General features: G+C 42.4%; 1 protein-coding gene across 3 annotated transcripts in view; it reads right to left on the reverse strand.

Moving 5' to 3' along the window:
- The window catches only part of SLC15A2 (solute carrier family 15 member 2), a 77023-nt gene extending 63203 nt beyond the window's left edge, over window positions 1-13820 (reverse strand). The window contains exons 1-3 of one of the 3 annotated variants that reach the window (XM_083585096.1): window positions 13486-13820; window positions 6217-6263; window positions 1630-1717 (exon numbers count right to left, since the gene is read on the reverse strand). In XM_083585096.1, coding sequence (XP_083441222.1) covers window positions 1630-1717; window positions 6217-6263; window positions 13486-13534 — 184 coding nt within the window. In that variant the 5' untranslated portion in view covers window positions 13535-13820. The other 2 variants (XM_083585097.1, XM_083585095.1) reach the window with 2 other exon arrangements.
- Between the last annotated feature and the right edge of the window lie 2235 nt (window positions 13821-16055).

A 16055-nucleotide genomic window follows, 5' to 3' on the forward strand; every position in this document is an offset into this window, starting at 1 on the left:
CTCAGCTTTCACTACCATGAAAACACAGTGATGAGCAAATTGCCCTTTCTCAGTCTCTAGCTATCATCCCACTGATACAAGCATACAGCCTCCAATAGAGGAAAAGCAAGCAATCCTGGATGTCAGACCAATAGACCTTTCCTGTCACTCTTCCTTTCTCTCCCCTATATGCTCCTGGTCATTCTCCAGAGATTGTAGCCCTTGCTGACCAGCTTCCAGTTCTGCTTCCATATTACTGTCCCCAAAGGGAAGAGACAGGAGAGAGCTTCCATAGCAGGGGGCGAGATCCAACATAACTTTAGTGCAAGCAGTTTGAGAGTTGATGTCCGAGTAGTAGCACAAATAGTAATGCATAAGCTTAACTGTCACCAAGTATAATAATAACATTCAGTTGGGGGTTATGAAACTTTTTATTCAAGCACAAAACACTCGTTGAATTTGGCTATTGCACTATGGCTTAGGAATATGGCTTCTACTAGTGGACGAGCAGTTGCGCAAGTGGGCTGTCACAATGGATGCTTGATGTGGAATTGATGCTTCATTTGCACACTTTTCATGAGACATCCACACAATGCTTTCATCCTTTATTGCTCCTGTGGCTCTTCCCACCTTTTCTCAGAAGGCAGAAAGTCAGACATTTTTCAGAAGAACAGAAGAGTGATGCAATCTCCACAGGTGTAGATTAGCATTAGTATTCTATATTTTTAAAAGTATGGGGATTTGATTCCCTCTCTCTCTCTCTCTCTCTCTCTGTGTGTGTATTAATGTTATTTAAAAGCGTTGAAACTCCTACCAGTAACCTATGTTTGACATGTCGCTAAAATAGCAGTGATCAGAAAGGTTATTTTTTAAACCTTTTGTTTAAAATGTAGTATTATGGCACTTAAAAAAATGAATGAGAGTTACAGCACTGTAACACCAAATTTGTTATATAATGCTCTTTCTGACCGAAGCAATTTTAGCAAAATGTACATGGCTCCCATTTTACGTAGTCGAGAGGGGATTTTTTTTGTATGCATGTATTCCTAAAATAGTTTTTTTAAAAAAACAAACAAATCAGCATTATAGTGTTATAGCACTATACCTTTCATTCATTAACAAAGGCAAGAAAGAATTTTAGAGCTTATTAAAAGACAAAGTTTAAAAAATGGGGCCATACAAAATGGCTGCTGCAAGGGTTTAAGTGGATGTGTGCTGAGCTTCAGTTAGCCTCACCCACAGCAGTTATGTCATGAGCACTTGTGTACAGAACACAGCAGCATGCAGACACAGAAAAAGTTTAGAACTCCCAATAATGTGGAAAGTCAAGTGCAACTTCACTTGTAGCTTACAGCAGAAGTGCAATTATTCGGCAGTACTAGGAGCCACCCACCTGGAAGCAGCCTCTGGCACCATGTTTATAACCTTTCAGTCTATCCTGTTAGTGTGTACACGTATCAGAGACAGCTGAGGTATCTGAGGCAATTTAAGATCTGAAGGCAAGGAATCTTTTCAGATAATTCCTACTATTAATTCTCTGCTCCCACCCACAGCCCCCCTTTTATCATCCTAAAGGCAAAACAAATTGCAAAGAGAGCCAAACTATTCTCTGAGAAGCTGTGGAGAAATGATGAAAGATATAACACACACCTTTCATGCCATAGTAGGAGAAGCGCTCGCAAAACTCATTCACCACAATGAAGGCGATGCTGAGAGGGTAATTGGTACCACATACTTTCTAAAGAAGCAAACCAGAAAAAAGGTAGTGTCATACAAAACTTGTCCTTCGGTCATATGTACAGTTGACATAATGACGCACAGCACACAGAATCCCAGAATCAAATGTACAAACCTATAATTCAATGCTGAATTGGCAGATGTCCCCAGAGAAGGGATTCGAAGGAAATACAGAGCTTATAATAAATAAAGCCTTGCCCAAAGGCTGACAATCAGCACAGTGAACGAATGTCAAATGGAGGTGAATACGTTTGAAATATATATTTCTCCCTCTGTATAAATTTTCTAGCTATAGCAGGCATAATTGTGGCTTTGCAAGTTAGATAAACAGGAACCACAAATGTGTGTTCATGGTTTTCTTCAAACTCATCCCTTGTATTCCCAGTCACCGCACTCTACAGGAAAGGGCCTCCTGCAGACACCTTCTCATCAGGAGTCCTCTTCCATATGATGGAGAACCAGGCCTTTCACGAGGCAGCACCTACCCTTGGAACGCCAATCACATATCAGACATACCTTATCCATTACCTTTTCAGCACACCTGGAAGACCTTCCTTCACCAACAAGCCCTTTAAGTGTGGATTTTTTTAAAAAAAATCCCTGTCCATATCTGCCTTGGACTTGAAATTGTTCTTATTGCTGTTTTTATATTTTTGATATTTTTCACTGTTAAATTGCTTTGGGATGTTTTAAGGGAAGTGATCCATAAATGAAACGAAACGAATAATTACATGACCACCTGGTCCAAGGGACAGCTTATGTAAGGGAAAACAGCTGTTGGCAAAAAAAAAGTAAAGAAAGAAAGAAAAGAGGAGGAAGAATTTTTGTGGATCAGAAGTGATCAGGGCAGATGTCAACTGCTTTTCTAGAAAGTTCCATTTGTTCCATTTAGTGATTAATTCTAACCATGAAGCAAATCCCAGCATGCTTGGGTTCCACCTATCCAGTAGTTTGTAATGAGATCTATCCAGTAGTTTATGTCATCAACAGAAAAATAAACAAAAAGGGGGAAGAAAATGATAATGCCAGTGTCAGTAAGACACAGGTCTCCAGACATCACACACGAAAGGATTACTATGTGACTGGAAGCAACGTGACACTCATATTGCATTCAGAGCCAAGCCCTCACTTTGTCCTCAACTTTGTGAGGCTTCGCTGTAAAACAAGGAAACAATGTTAGCTGGCATTTTCCCCAGAGTGCTGTTGCATCATTTTGTGGTGTTATCTCAGGACATAAAAGAGACAGCATAGCCTATGGAGAAACATAAACCCATCTGATAGTGGGGAAAATAAACAGCCTATGCAGTGCTGGTGACATGGTTCTGACAGCAACTAGCTGGTTAGGTGAATTTGAAGGCCCAAATTTAGAAATTTGAAATTTATATTTAGGCACCGCAGATATGAACAAAAGAATTAAACTTGCACTTCCTCAGCAGGCTCTATCCCAACCAACAAGCATTCATGTGAATATGTGCAGTGAGTTCCTGCATGAACTCCTTGGAAATCAGAAGCTGTTGAACACACAGAAAAAGCCCTACACACATACAGTTCTACATGGAGGGATTCTCTATACATGCTCAAAAAATGCTGAGTCTGCAGCAGCAATCCTGCTCCATCCAGCACATGTTCACTGGAACGTCTGTTAAGGGGAATTTTTGCTCTCCGATCAGGAGTGTTCACTAATCAGGTGAGTGTCATCATGCTGTCAAAAACCTGGATAAATTCAAAATGAGGATTAGTACATTAGGCATGCCAAGGATGCTCCTGAGTACTAACCCCTATTTTGTACTCTGTTTGGATTCATTCAAACATCTGTCATTATCCAATGAGCAATTATTTTCTTTCAAAGTAAAAATAGCATCTACCTAGCATCATTTCATGCATCTTAGCAGAGCAACACACATCAATGCCAGAAGAAGAGGGAAACCCTTCTCCTTCTAAGTTAATGTATGATGTGAACCAGAAAGGACATAAATCAGGATCACTGTGGAATTTAAAGAGGATTGAGACACATCTCGTTAGGGATGGGTGAATCTGTCCATTTCAGTTTCCCAGTTTTCCAATCTTAAATTCAGCTTTCCATATCAGTTGGTTATTTAAATAAATGAATAAATAAAAGTCCTTACTGGGATAACTGCATTGCAGAATTCAGAGAAAGACGAATTTTGCAAGATGGCTGTATTTTGGTACTGTGCATGGTTTCAGAAAGTACGGATTAGGCAAGCTCACCTTTAAATGTGAACTGAATCAAATTTCTCTCCGATCCCTACATCTCATTAATGAGAATAGAACTGAAAAGCTAAGTAAGTTGCTCCTAACCAAGTGTGTGTTTACATTTCAGCTGAGGGCAGATCTACCTATTCCACCTCCAGTGCCTCCAAACCTAGACACAATTGCTTCTTGCAAAGAAGTTCTGGGCGGGTGCAACTTGCAGCAGAGAAGTGATAGGCAGGAAGAGGGTGCTTAAACCTTCCCTTGCCCATCACTTTCCCCCTTGAAGTTTCCTTCTACTAGCAGCCCAGGTTTATTTGTGTTAGTAGACGAAATAGAGGTCTAGAAGCCCTGGTTCTAATATTTGAAAATAACTTTTATTAACCCAGAACACTTTATTCTGGAACCTTTGATTTTCTCTGTTTATTAATCTGCACCAATTGCCTCCCAAGTTCTGAGGAGATTTATGTGGCCTTGCTAAACTTCTTCCACCACTGCTTTCAATCCTGCATATCACTCCTTCCCACCTTGTCTATTTGGTAAACCTGTCTTGTCAGGCATCCGAATGTCACATAATGTTTGAATAGAGTAAACACAAATAAACATAAACCAACCTGTATGTGTGAGAACAAGCAATTTGGTCAATTCCCAGAATGTATGAGGGAACTTGAATGTTTTTCAGGCCTACACACATTGCATTTTGAACAGATGTGACCTTTTCAGACACTATATTCACTGGAACAGGTATGCCTGATGGGCATGGTGGAATGTTGTGAGCTTGCTTCCCTATAATACTTACAGGGGGGTGGAGTATGATCACATAATCTAGATCCAAACACCAGTTTTGTGCTTGTGTGTGAGAGCAGGGTTTAATAAAAAGATTTAAACCATTAAAGGTAAAGGTAAAGGTACCCCTGACCAGAAGGTCCAGTCATGGACAACTCTGGGGTTGTGCACTTATCTCGCTCTATAGGCCGCGGGAGCCGGTGTTTGTCCGCAGACAGCTTCCGGGTCACGTGGCCAGCATGACTAAGCCACTTCTGGCAAACCAGAGCAGTACACAGAAATGCCGTTTACCTTCCCACCGGAGTGGTACCTATTTATCTACTTGCACTTTGACTAGTTTTTAGCCCATAGTTTCTTCCAGTGGATATTGACAATAAGGGGAACAACACAAAATTATGTTGGCTCATTCCTTAAGGTAATTACAGCATTAACTTATGAATTTGCACAGGTGTCAATGCTAATGCGTTCCTGTATCCATCCTTGAATCTGCACAAATGACAAAACTGTATACAGTGGAAGAAATTAATCTGATCAAAACCTCAATCAGAACACTTTTCCAGATTATCACTAGTCATGCTGCTGAGTGACCCATTTAGACCCTCTCCCCATGACTCCTTGTTTTTATTAACACTATTAATTTATTTAATGGATTGAGAGGACATTCCAACACATAAGCACTCACCAAGCCACCCCTTGTTTTACTAAAAACCAGCAAGGTTTCCCCTCTCCATCTGTATCATCATGTATGTTCCTCTTCATTAGCCTTTTGACTTTTACAAATATACATAGCACAATCTTGTTCTTTGAAGGTTATGTACTTCCTACTCCAGTACTTGACTGCACATCTACCTTAATTTCTTCCTTAATTCACCATTGCATATCTATTCCTTTCGCAGCAATCTTTAAACTAGCTCTCTACAAATACAGTCTGGAGAATAAAATGTGTGCTTTTGAATAAGCTAGAAAGGCTCAGGAGCACTTATCCTCAGAGAGGGGAAAGAAGAAGAAAAAATCTAGTGGAAATTCTGACAATAGAACTAACCCATATCAAAATATTGCTGCTGAATTGGAAGCTGCCTCCACTTTTGAAATCCAGCAAGCAAAGCTGCAGGCTCACCTCCCCCTCTATGTATATCATTCTTGCTTCCTTCAAAAGAGTGTTGTTTTTGCCTGGGAAATGCATTCCAAGAAGTGGTAATTCCCAAAGAAGCCATTGGCTCGGGTTTGTTCCTCTGTTGTCTGAGCTGCCTTTCTAGTACATTAATCAGGTTAGCAAGAAAGAATTTCATTTCGAATCTCTAATGCTAATACCAACCCTAGGCAAGAAATGGTGCTTGTCTGTCTGAGGCCAAAGCACAACAGGGGAAGGCAAGAGCAGCAAGCTCTCGAGAGTTGTTCCAGGGAAGTTGAAAGAAACAGCAAAATAAACTCGCCCCAAAATAAAAACAACCCTCCACGACAACCCTTCCACCACACCCCAACCAAGTCAGATCAAATACTTACCGGGGACTTTCTCTCAGGAGGGCAAACTCCTTCTGAAGGATTATCTCCTGCAGAAATAAAAGTGAACAGAGTCTCCTTAGATTCTTTTCTCCCTGAGAGGTCCATCCTATGCTTTTCTTTTTTCCCTCCCCAGTTTGCCTCACACAACTCTCTGCTGTCGTGGTGAGTTGGTTGGGAAGACTTCCAAATGAGTGGAGTTTAGTTCAGATTTAAGTTAACCCTGATTGTGCACATTTTTCTCTCTGCCAGGCTGAGGCAGGAGGACAGCTTCATGAGGAAGGAGAAGAGCAAAGTTAAACTGGGCTGGTGAAACTGTCACTAAATCACAACGGTCACAGGGCTGTCCTCAGCACCTGCAGGCAGGGCTGTGTGCCGTTTGCTCTGAGCACACTTCAGGTACTCTGAGTAACCCTTGTGTTGAGTCAAGCGAAATGCATACTGAATGATAATCCCTATTCCAAATGTTGAAACTCATAATTAGTGGCAAGGTTTGTGGCTTTGGGCCATCTCTGCTATAATAGCAGGCTTATTCTGCAGGAACCACAGGCATCCCCGCCTATTTGAAACTAGCTGGCTGAAGCAAAATGATGCATTGAGAGCTCAGAGCAAATGAGCTCTGTGTGGCTTACACTTAGATTTCTGCTGCTCATTTGCTATTTAGGCGCTGCTTGGCTTTAAAAGACTCTGATATCTCACTAATAAAATGCTCCCCAATAAGCTTGCCGCAGGAAGAGCAAGATATAAGAGCAATAAATAAATGCATACATAAAATAAATAACTGCGAAGAGCTCCTCACATTTCTTTTGATTGACCCTCTTTTTAATAGTCTCTTATCTGTGCAGCCACCGTAGGCTACTAGTATAGGTAATAAATGGATTCCTCATGCACCCCTCTGCAGAGATAAGGGCAGGGCTTGTATGTAACCCTGCAGGGTTGTTTATGGCTTACCCTGCTCCACAGGAGGAGATTAGCTAGCAACCCTAGTACCTCACAAAGGATTTACCATTTTTGAACAAAGAGGTGGGGGAGAACAGGAAGCTTAGAACTACTGTGTATAATTAAAAGTGTGTAAGATGCCCAGCTCCTCAAAATCCACTCCCTCCAGATTTATTTGTCCATATTGGCCTCTGCCCGGTTTTTGCTCATATTGTAAAAATAAAAACCCATCAATTTATATCTCCTCATCTCCCACTGTGAGAACATGCAGGACAAAAGGAAAAGAGTCACAGCCATTGCTCCACTCACTTTTGCCTTGGGCTCTGCCTGCCACTGGTAAGTAACCCTTGAAAGATCATCCATGAGGAAATGTGGCTCTTGGGCTGAATAAGGTTCCCTACCCCTAGGGCTTTTAAAAATCTTGCTGTACCATTCAGGCATCAGTTCCTCTTTTTATCGCAGTGGCAGACTTTGGGCTCTCAAGTTTCAGCAGTACCCTGTGCAACAGCAACATTTGGCCCCACACCGCCTCTTGGGCTCCATGCTACAGCACTGTTGTGGCAGCTGCACCAGTTGTGCTACCCTAAAACTGCCTCTGCTCATGGTGCTGCCTGAAGCAGGATCACTTCTTTCTAGGCTGCACACGAGAGTCTATCCTGACCGTGATCAAAGTTTCTGCAGCTGCATGTGTACAGGAGATTCTACTGCCTGGGCAAAGGAGGACTGGGATATAAATCTATCTTTCCAGTTGTCCTACTTAGGCTAAGTTGTGAGTCTCCAGATGTCGCTGGCAAGTGTGCCCGCTTGGCCCCATGACTGAGAGGGCCTTGGCCGTGCAACATGCTGATGTCACTCGCGCATGCTGTGTAGTGTGCTGATGTGTCATACGCACGCTGCACGGCTTGTGTGAATGATGTCAACATACCTCACAGTGTACACGCATGGCCACCATGGGATTTTGAGGGGGCCAGGCCCCCACGCCTTGAAATTTTGGAGGGCCCCCAGACGCCCCTAGCTGCTGGACTCCCACTTCCATCAACCCAAACCAGCAGAACCACTGGTCAGGAATGATGGGAGTTGTAGTCCAGCAGCATCTGGAGGGCCAAAAGTTCCCCCTCCCCTGTTCTATTACAAGCACAAACCATACCAGAACCAAATTACAACCTGAAGTTCACAGTCTCTCATTTCTTATCAGCCCCAAGATCAAATTGCATGCTACCTCTGCAATCAATACCGAAACAGCAAACATTATTTCCACTGCATCGCTCCCTTCAGGGACACCCACGGCCAGGGCTCCTATGTTTTATCTGCTCCTTGTTTTGTTATTGTAATGTAGGACCCTTCTTTCCTTGCTGCTGTTCACTGCTTCGCATTTTAAGGTGAACAACTTTATAGGAACACACACCCCTATTATTTTTTCTGCTGTTCAAGTCTTGGCAAAAATCTCTGTCATTTTTGCTGCTGCTGCTGCTGCTGTCTGTCTGTCATACAAGTGCTCAGCGACTTGCTAAAGGGCATGTCTATAGCCACAAGATGACCTGGGAGGGCAAAGGCCTTATCCCTGGCCCTCCTGCAAGTTCTTTACCGGCTGCTTCACGTCCAACAGCAAAAAGCAACATCATTCGTACTAAAAAGGCAATTCACACTGCCCCTGTCTCTGGACAGAGCAATGCATTGGGGGGACAGCTGTAGCTCAGTGAAAGAGCATCTGCTCTGCATGCAGAACACAGATTCAATCCTCATCATCTGCAGGCAGAGCTGGGGATGTCCCCAGTCTGAAACGCTAGAGAGCTGCTACTAGTCTGTGAGGGCAATACTGAGCTTGGTGGACCAGTGGTCTGAATCAGTATAAGGCAGCTTCTTCTGTTCATATCTGACGCAAGGCTGCTGCTAAAAATGGCAGCTGCTTGTCTAGTTCTCCCTCTTCTCCCATGTAATTTTTAGCCATACTTGCAACATGCATTGCAAGGTGGTTGGGATGTGAACTTTTCCGCCATCACTCCATATTTGGCTCCTGCTGGCATCAGTGGGGAAACGCCAAATGTTATCATATATAGGAGCCTACTCCTTCGGCCTCCCACCAAAGATGATGGGCATTGGTATTCAAACGGTGTCTGCATGCCACATCTTGTGATCAGTTAAGCAGTGTGGGGCTTACCTGGGCCCCTCCCAATATTTTATTCAAGTTGCCACCCCTGTGATAATATCACCCAACAGGAGAAGACGTGCCTAAATGAGCATGGCGTTGAGATGGAATAACTCAACATTGGGCTACATTTTTAGAGGCAGCCCTGTGTGTTAAGCATAACATATAGTGTTGCTCCCATTTAGAGGAAGTGCAAGGATGGGGTTTTGTGGATTATTGCTTAAGTATATGCATTGGTGTTCGCTTCTCTCATTAGCTAGCTATGAGTAAGATCTGAAGTGAGGCACCATTAATTAACAAATGACCTCAGCAGCACCAATCTGATGTCCCACCCTGCTTTACCTTTAGGCTGTCATCTTTCTACACCGCAAAAGCCTCACCAATTTATTCTTTTTCTGAAACTCTTTCCAAGGCTGTCTGTCAGATTAAACCTACTGTGCTGATTTTTGTGTTGTTTTTACAGAGTCCCTGAGAAGTGATCTTAATGTTTATTGCTTAGCAAGAACCAGAGGACAGAATGTGGATGGTAAAAACCCATTTATTTTGCACTGGGGGGGTAATAAAACCCTAGGAAGAGTGCTTAATATGTTAACGCTGCAATACTAACCCCATTACCTGGGAATAACCCCGCTGAATTCAGTAGGAGGTGCTTCTGTGTAGACATGGTTAGGAATGTATTTAATTCTGTTTGTATCTTATCCACATTACATTTTATTGAAATTCTTTAAGAAATTAAGTCTGCTGCAATCCTGTACATATTTACCTAGGAGAAATTCCCACTGAACTCACTGGGGCTTACTTCTGTGCAGATTATGTGTAGAATTGCACATTATAATGTTTGAATAATGGGCAAGATCTATCGCTTCCTCATGCATTGCTCCACACTCATAAATCTGCACTTGTGGAAGTGCTTCCCCACAAGGAATACTGAGTCCTTTCTGTCTCTCCCACCAGCCTCCAGCCACTTGCAACTATTGCTGCGTGCATTGCAAGGTACTCCATCATTACTAAGAACGTGAGGGCTATGCACACATCTCCTTAATATATAGTGGCCTGTTCCTTGCTAGGCCCAAGAAGAAGAAGAAGAAGAAGAAGAAGAGTTTGGATTTGATATCCCGCTTTATCACTACCCAAAGGTGTCTCAAAGCGGCTAACAATTTCCTTTCCCTTCCTCCCCCACAACAAACACTCTGTGAGGTAAGTGGGGCTGAGAGACTTCAGAGAAGTGTGACTAGCCCTAGGTCACCCAGCAGCTGCATGTGGAGGATCGGAGACGCGAACTCGGTTCCCCAGATTATGAGTCTACCACTCTTAACCACTACACCACACTGCAGTATGCAAGATATATTATTTGCTGACCTGGAGCCCAGGAAAGGAAGGGCCATGACATTAGGGATGCTTCCTTTTTTTCATTATTAATTTTTATTAGGTTTTTTTTTAAAAAAAAAATAATAACAAATTTATTTAACATACAATGTATATATTTTTCTTTTTGATTGCCCACCCTTTCCACACTGATGTTTTTATTCTTATCCTTAATTGCTGCATTATACTTGGCAAATCCCTGATTCCTATTCCACATGTGGTTCAGACTGTTCTCTTTTGTCCTGTCCCACATGAGAAAGGAGGATTTTCTATTCCCCCCTTTTTTCCTGCACAGCTGTTTTTCCCCCCATATTGATTTTTATTTTGTTACATAAGGACTTAACATCCAGCATCCAGTTTCTTTTGCTAAACAGATAGCCTGGCACATTTCTGTTTGTTGGGAGAATGAGCCTTTGCAAAACTTAAAGAGCAGGCCAAGTATAGGCAATTTGTTGCCATAGTAGTTAATGGTCAGAGATGTCATGTGGGAGCAGTAATGTCAGCATAATAATGTACGCTATGGCATCATATGATGAATAAAAAAATTTTACTGTGCCAGAAAACACGCAGTGATTCACCATGAAAATTTACAGAACACATGAATTGGGGGGGGGGTTAGTTCTGGAGTGGACTTTGGGGTGCTGGAACATCCCAAAGCATTGTAACTTCTAAAATGGCCTTGCATTCTCCGTAATGGCAAGGATGCTTTGCGGTGCACCTTGATGAGTGTCAGAGGAGAGGGATGTGAAAGGGCTCCATCAGTTGCCTGAGGGGAAAGGCCCTTCTACAATATCTCCACCAGCTGATTGATATTTTACAATGAAAGCAGCAGTCTTCAAAGTTTTGAAAATGCAATTCACAATTAGTTTAAAACGGAAAAGGACCAGCTGAACCTTTCACAGGTTGGAACTATACTTATCCTCGACACGATTCTGCAACAAAGACACATGCTCTTTTCGAGTTCTCCTTGGTGTCTCCTGTAACTTTAATTTATTTATTTCATTAGCAATGTTTATATGCCCCTTGACTGTAAAAAAAACAAACAACAAAAAACTAAAACCCCTCTAACTAGTGTATCACAAAATGAAATAAAAAATTTAAATTGTTGATTTAAAGCATTTAAAAACAAGTTCAAAATGGGCATTGTATGGCACCCATAACTGTGCCACTGCCACAGATTGAAGCAGTGGAGTGAGAATATACAGTGGTACCTTGGAAGTCGAACGGAATCTGTTCCAGAAGTCCATTCGACTTCCAAAATGTTCAGAAACCAAGGCGTGGCTTAATTGGAAGCCACGGAAGCCATGGTGGACATTCAAAAGAACGTTCACAAACTGGAACACCCACTTTCGGATTTGCGGTGTTTGGGAGCCAAAACGCTTGACTCACAAGGCATTCGGGATCCAAGGTACAATTGTACTGGATATGGTAATCCCAAACTGTGAAGGGCTTTATATATGAATACAGTGGTACCTTGGTTCTTGAATTTCATCTGTTCCGGGAGTCCGTTCAACTCCCGAAAAGGTTTGAAAACCAAGGCACGGCTTCCGATTGGCTGCAGGAGCTTCCTGCACTCAATCGGAAGCCACATTGGATGTACAGCTTTTGAAAAATGTTTGCAAACCAGAACACTCATTTCCAGGTTTGCAGCGTTCAGGAGCCGTTTTGTTCAGGAGCAAAGCTGTTCGACAACCAAGGTACCACTGTAGTAACACCTTGAACTTGGTCCTATAGCAAGTAGGCAGCCACTGCTAACCTCTGAGCTCAGGTGTTATATGCTGACAGGGTCTCACTCCTGTTAGCAATTGTGTTTTAGCATCCTGCAGTAATTACTGTTTCCAGGTCAAGGACAAGGGAAGACAATTCTGGTGTTACCAATGCCTGAACTATTGTGGTCAAGCTCTGCTGATAAATTTTTAGACTAACTTACCCATGTCATGGCGTTATCATGGGGTGCGTTCCTTGCCCCACATCACTGGCTGTTGATAGTAAGTGTTGGAGAACTCGGAAAGGAGACTGAGAGTGCCATATGTTTTGCATATTATATTAATTCAATTTTTTTACTGTTCTATCTATTCAATTGAGTTCCTTCAATTTATTTTTTTCATCTTTCCGTTTCGTTTCATTACTCTGCTGTGAGCTGCCCTGGAGGGTTTTACTGAACAGCAACATAATGAAAATATTTTCGATGAATAGAACAGAAATTTATTAACATCACTCCATGCATCTACTAACTTAAAATAAATTTAGGTTTCTTTCAGCTTTGCTCTTTCTCATCCCTTAGGATCCTCCACCACCAAACCTTTGATAAGGGCCCTGCCAAAGGACAATTATCGAACAAGCGGCAGAGTCAAGAAAAGACCTGAGGAACACTGAGCACTAGACACCATCCCTGGCCAGCAGTCTACATGGTAAATGACCAATATGCAACATAGGAAATCCCAGTGAAGTGACTGGCCCTCATTCATTCCACCAAGATTCTCCACATATGTACTTCATTGTACCTGTAGGAGCTCTGATCCTTTGCAGACAGAGAAGTTCTAGTGGAAAAAGGCAACTCTCCTAGACATGGCTTAGAGTAGAAGAGGGCAACTCTACTAGGGTAGCGAACGAGGACAGGGCTCCTGTGCCTTTAGTAGCGGTGCAGAAAAGGGCATTTCAGCAGCAGTGTAACTGCTCAGTCTTTCAGAGTCTGTGAGCAAGCTTCTTCACACTGAAGCGCCATCTGTACCCCCCAAAGTGTACAAGAAGCTCTGAATGATGGGCAGAGTCACTTTACTTTAGAAGGACTAGGGGTGGGGAAGCATCAAATAGCCACTGACCTCTTTGCTTCTCTTTTCCTCCTTTTGCGCCGCTTTCCTCCTCAGCCATTTCTGCCTTTTCCTCTGCACTCTGCAAATCCAGCTGTGCGCTGGCAGAGGAAGACTTTCTCTAAGACGTCCTGAGCGACTCTGTGCCAAGTCTTGTTAATATTTCACTTTACTGTCTTAGCTCCCTTAGCCACCTCTAAAATACAAGCAAACTTCCTCCCCGCAGCTAAACTTTTTTTTGGTCAACAAGATTAACTTGTTAACTTAAAGTTACTTATTCCCAGTCTGGCCAAATTAAAAAGCTTGCATAGACAGTCCGCATTTGTGTGTAAATGTAGCCCATTGATTTAAAAAGAGGCTTGACATACTTTTGAGAGTTGCACTTCAGAAATCGCCATTTGTTACAGCAGTGGTGGTTTTTAAAGGGGTTTTTTGTGTATGTATGTTATTGTGGAAACAGGATGCTCGCTCCAGATGAATTAGGCCCAACTCACTGCCTGGCATAAATTGACACAGTCTCCTTGGCTTGGACAGGGTTATGCCATTTTACACCAGCTTAGGTTCAAAACATTTAATGGCTCCATGTGACAGTTCTTAACTTCAGAAGAGGAGACAAGCTTCTTTCAGTCTAAACAGGCTGGCTTTTATTCCTGTTTCTGCACCCTAGATAGGCTTGCCTTTGTTCATAATTGTTGTAGAATATTCATATTTCAGGACCTTTGTCCATACCAAATAGAAAACATGTTTCATAATATAAGCGGAGTGTTTTGAGCCCATATGCCGGATGGCTGAGAGACTGCAGTTGGTCTAAGGCCATTTTTTGAGGTTTGGGGTGAGGGAAATGAAATTTGAATCAATACCTCTATGATGCTTTCTTATGCTGAGGAAGACTCTTGGTCCATCGAACCCAGTGCTATCTATACTACAGTAACTGCCAGGAAATATCCAGGCAAGGGCAGGAGGTAGAAAACCTGTCTTGCTGATTTGGCAAGTGGCTAAAACTTCCCATAATTCACAGGGTTAAATGCAACCTTTAAACCAGATGTTTTGGAAAAACATTATTTGCTCACAAGCCATTGAGATCTAATTTTAATTTAATGCATCTACAGGGAAAATACCAGCTTCTTACAACTTCTTTAATAATTGGCAAGGTCAATCACTCTAATTCTGTACTGTAATGGGTTTTCCACTATTTGGGTGGACACACACAATCATTTCTGTCAGGAAAAGGCCACTTTTTGTGGTTACTATTCTGTTCAATAGTCTAGCAGCAGAGTCATTCCTAAAGCTATTGAGAGCCTTACATACAAATATCTTGAATCTGGCCTGGTAACAAATTGGCAGCCTGTGCAGATCTCTTGAGCAGGGATGTGATATATGTATGGACAGAGTCTCACTTCTGTGAACATTCATGCTACATTGCTCTGCACTGTATTTTCCAGACCAATCACAAGCAGTGCATCATAGTAACTACATAGAGTGCATTGAAGTAACCCAATCTTGAAGTTGTCAGTGCCTGGAGTATTGCAGTCAAGCTATCCTGGTCCCAGAACAGTTGCAGCTGGCACACCAGCCAAGAATGGTAAAAGGTGGTCCTAGCCACTGAGGCCATCTGAGCCTCTGGTGACAAAGCTGGATCCCAAAGCATGCCCAAACTGTGAATCTGCTTCTTCAGAGAGTATATCTCCATCCAAGGCATGCAAGTGACCAATTTATTGCACACAGGAACCACTCTCCCATAACAATTCCATCAGGGCCCCAACTCCAGAAGGCCTAGTTTTGCCGCCACTCCTTTTTTACGAGGGGGGGGGGAGCCCATCATGTTCCCCTACAGTTAGGGCATGGGACCACACATTTAGGCCTCTGTCCCAAATTATCGCTAGCCTTTTCACTCATGCTCTACTTTCCCCTGCCCAGAACCAGCAACACTGAAGCACCATCGCTGTAGCTCCCTGTCTCATGCCCACACAGACAAATCTTGACAGCATCAACTAATAACACCGCATAAAGCATGAAGGTTAGGGTTTCAGATGTTAAACTAAAGGTCTGTAATAAGCACAGACAGAAGATACTAAACCTTTAACTGCACTGGGGTTTGTATTCAGCTAAGTTATAGAGTAGACCCATTGAAATCAATGCAATTAAGTAGGACATGCCAGTGCGTTTCCACTGAGTCTGACTTAGCTGGATACAATCCATTATCATTATTATGGTCATAACATTCCTTTCCTATTGGTAAACATGCTCCCCACCCCAGGAAAAAAATCAATAAAACTGTAAGTTCAAAAAGACTCCCCCACAAGCCATGTGATTTACAAAACAGTCAGGCCTGCTTCTGACCTTAAAACACAAAATCAATTTGGAGTGTTCAAACTATTGTCCTTTGAATATTTCTTGAAAGTTCACGTATTAGAACAGCACATGTTTCCATCTTCTCAATTTGTTTTCCCTTTTATCTGCTCTTTGATTTAGTAATACTGCACACATTTTAAACCATTTTGGAGAGCAAGGCATTTTAAAATAAAACCACACCTTGGTACAATCAATAAACAACTGCACTATGATGATTTACATTTCCAAGG

This window comes from Podarcis filfolensis (assembly GCF_964270895.1).
Source record: "Podarcis filfolensis genome assembly, chromosome: 1".
Lineage (NCBI taxonomy): Eukaryota > Metazoa > Chordata > Lepidosauria > Squamata > Lacertidae > Podarcis > Podarcis filfolensis.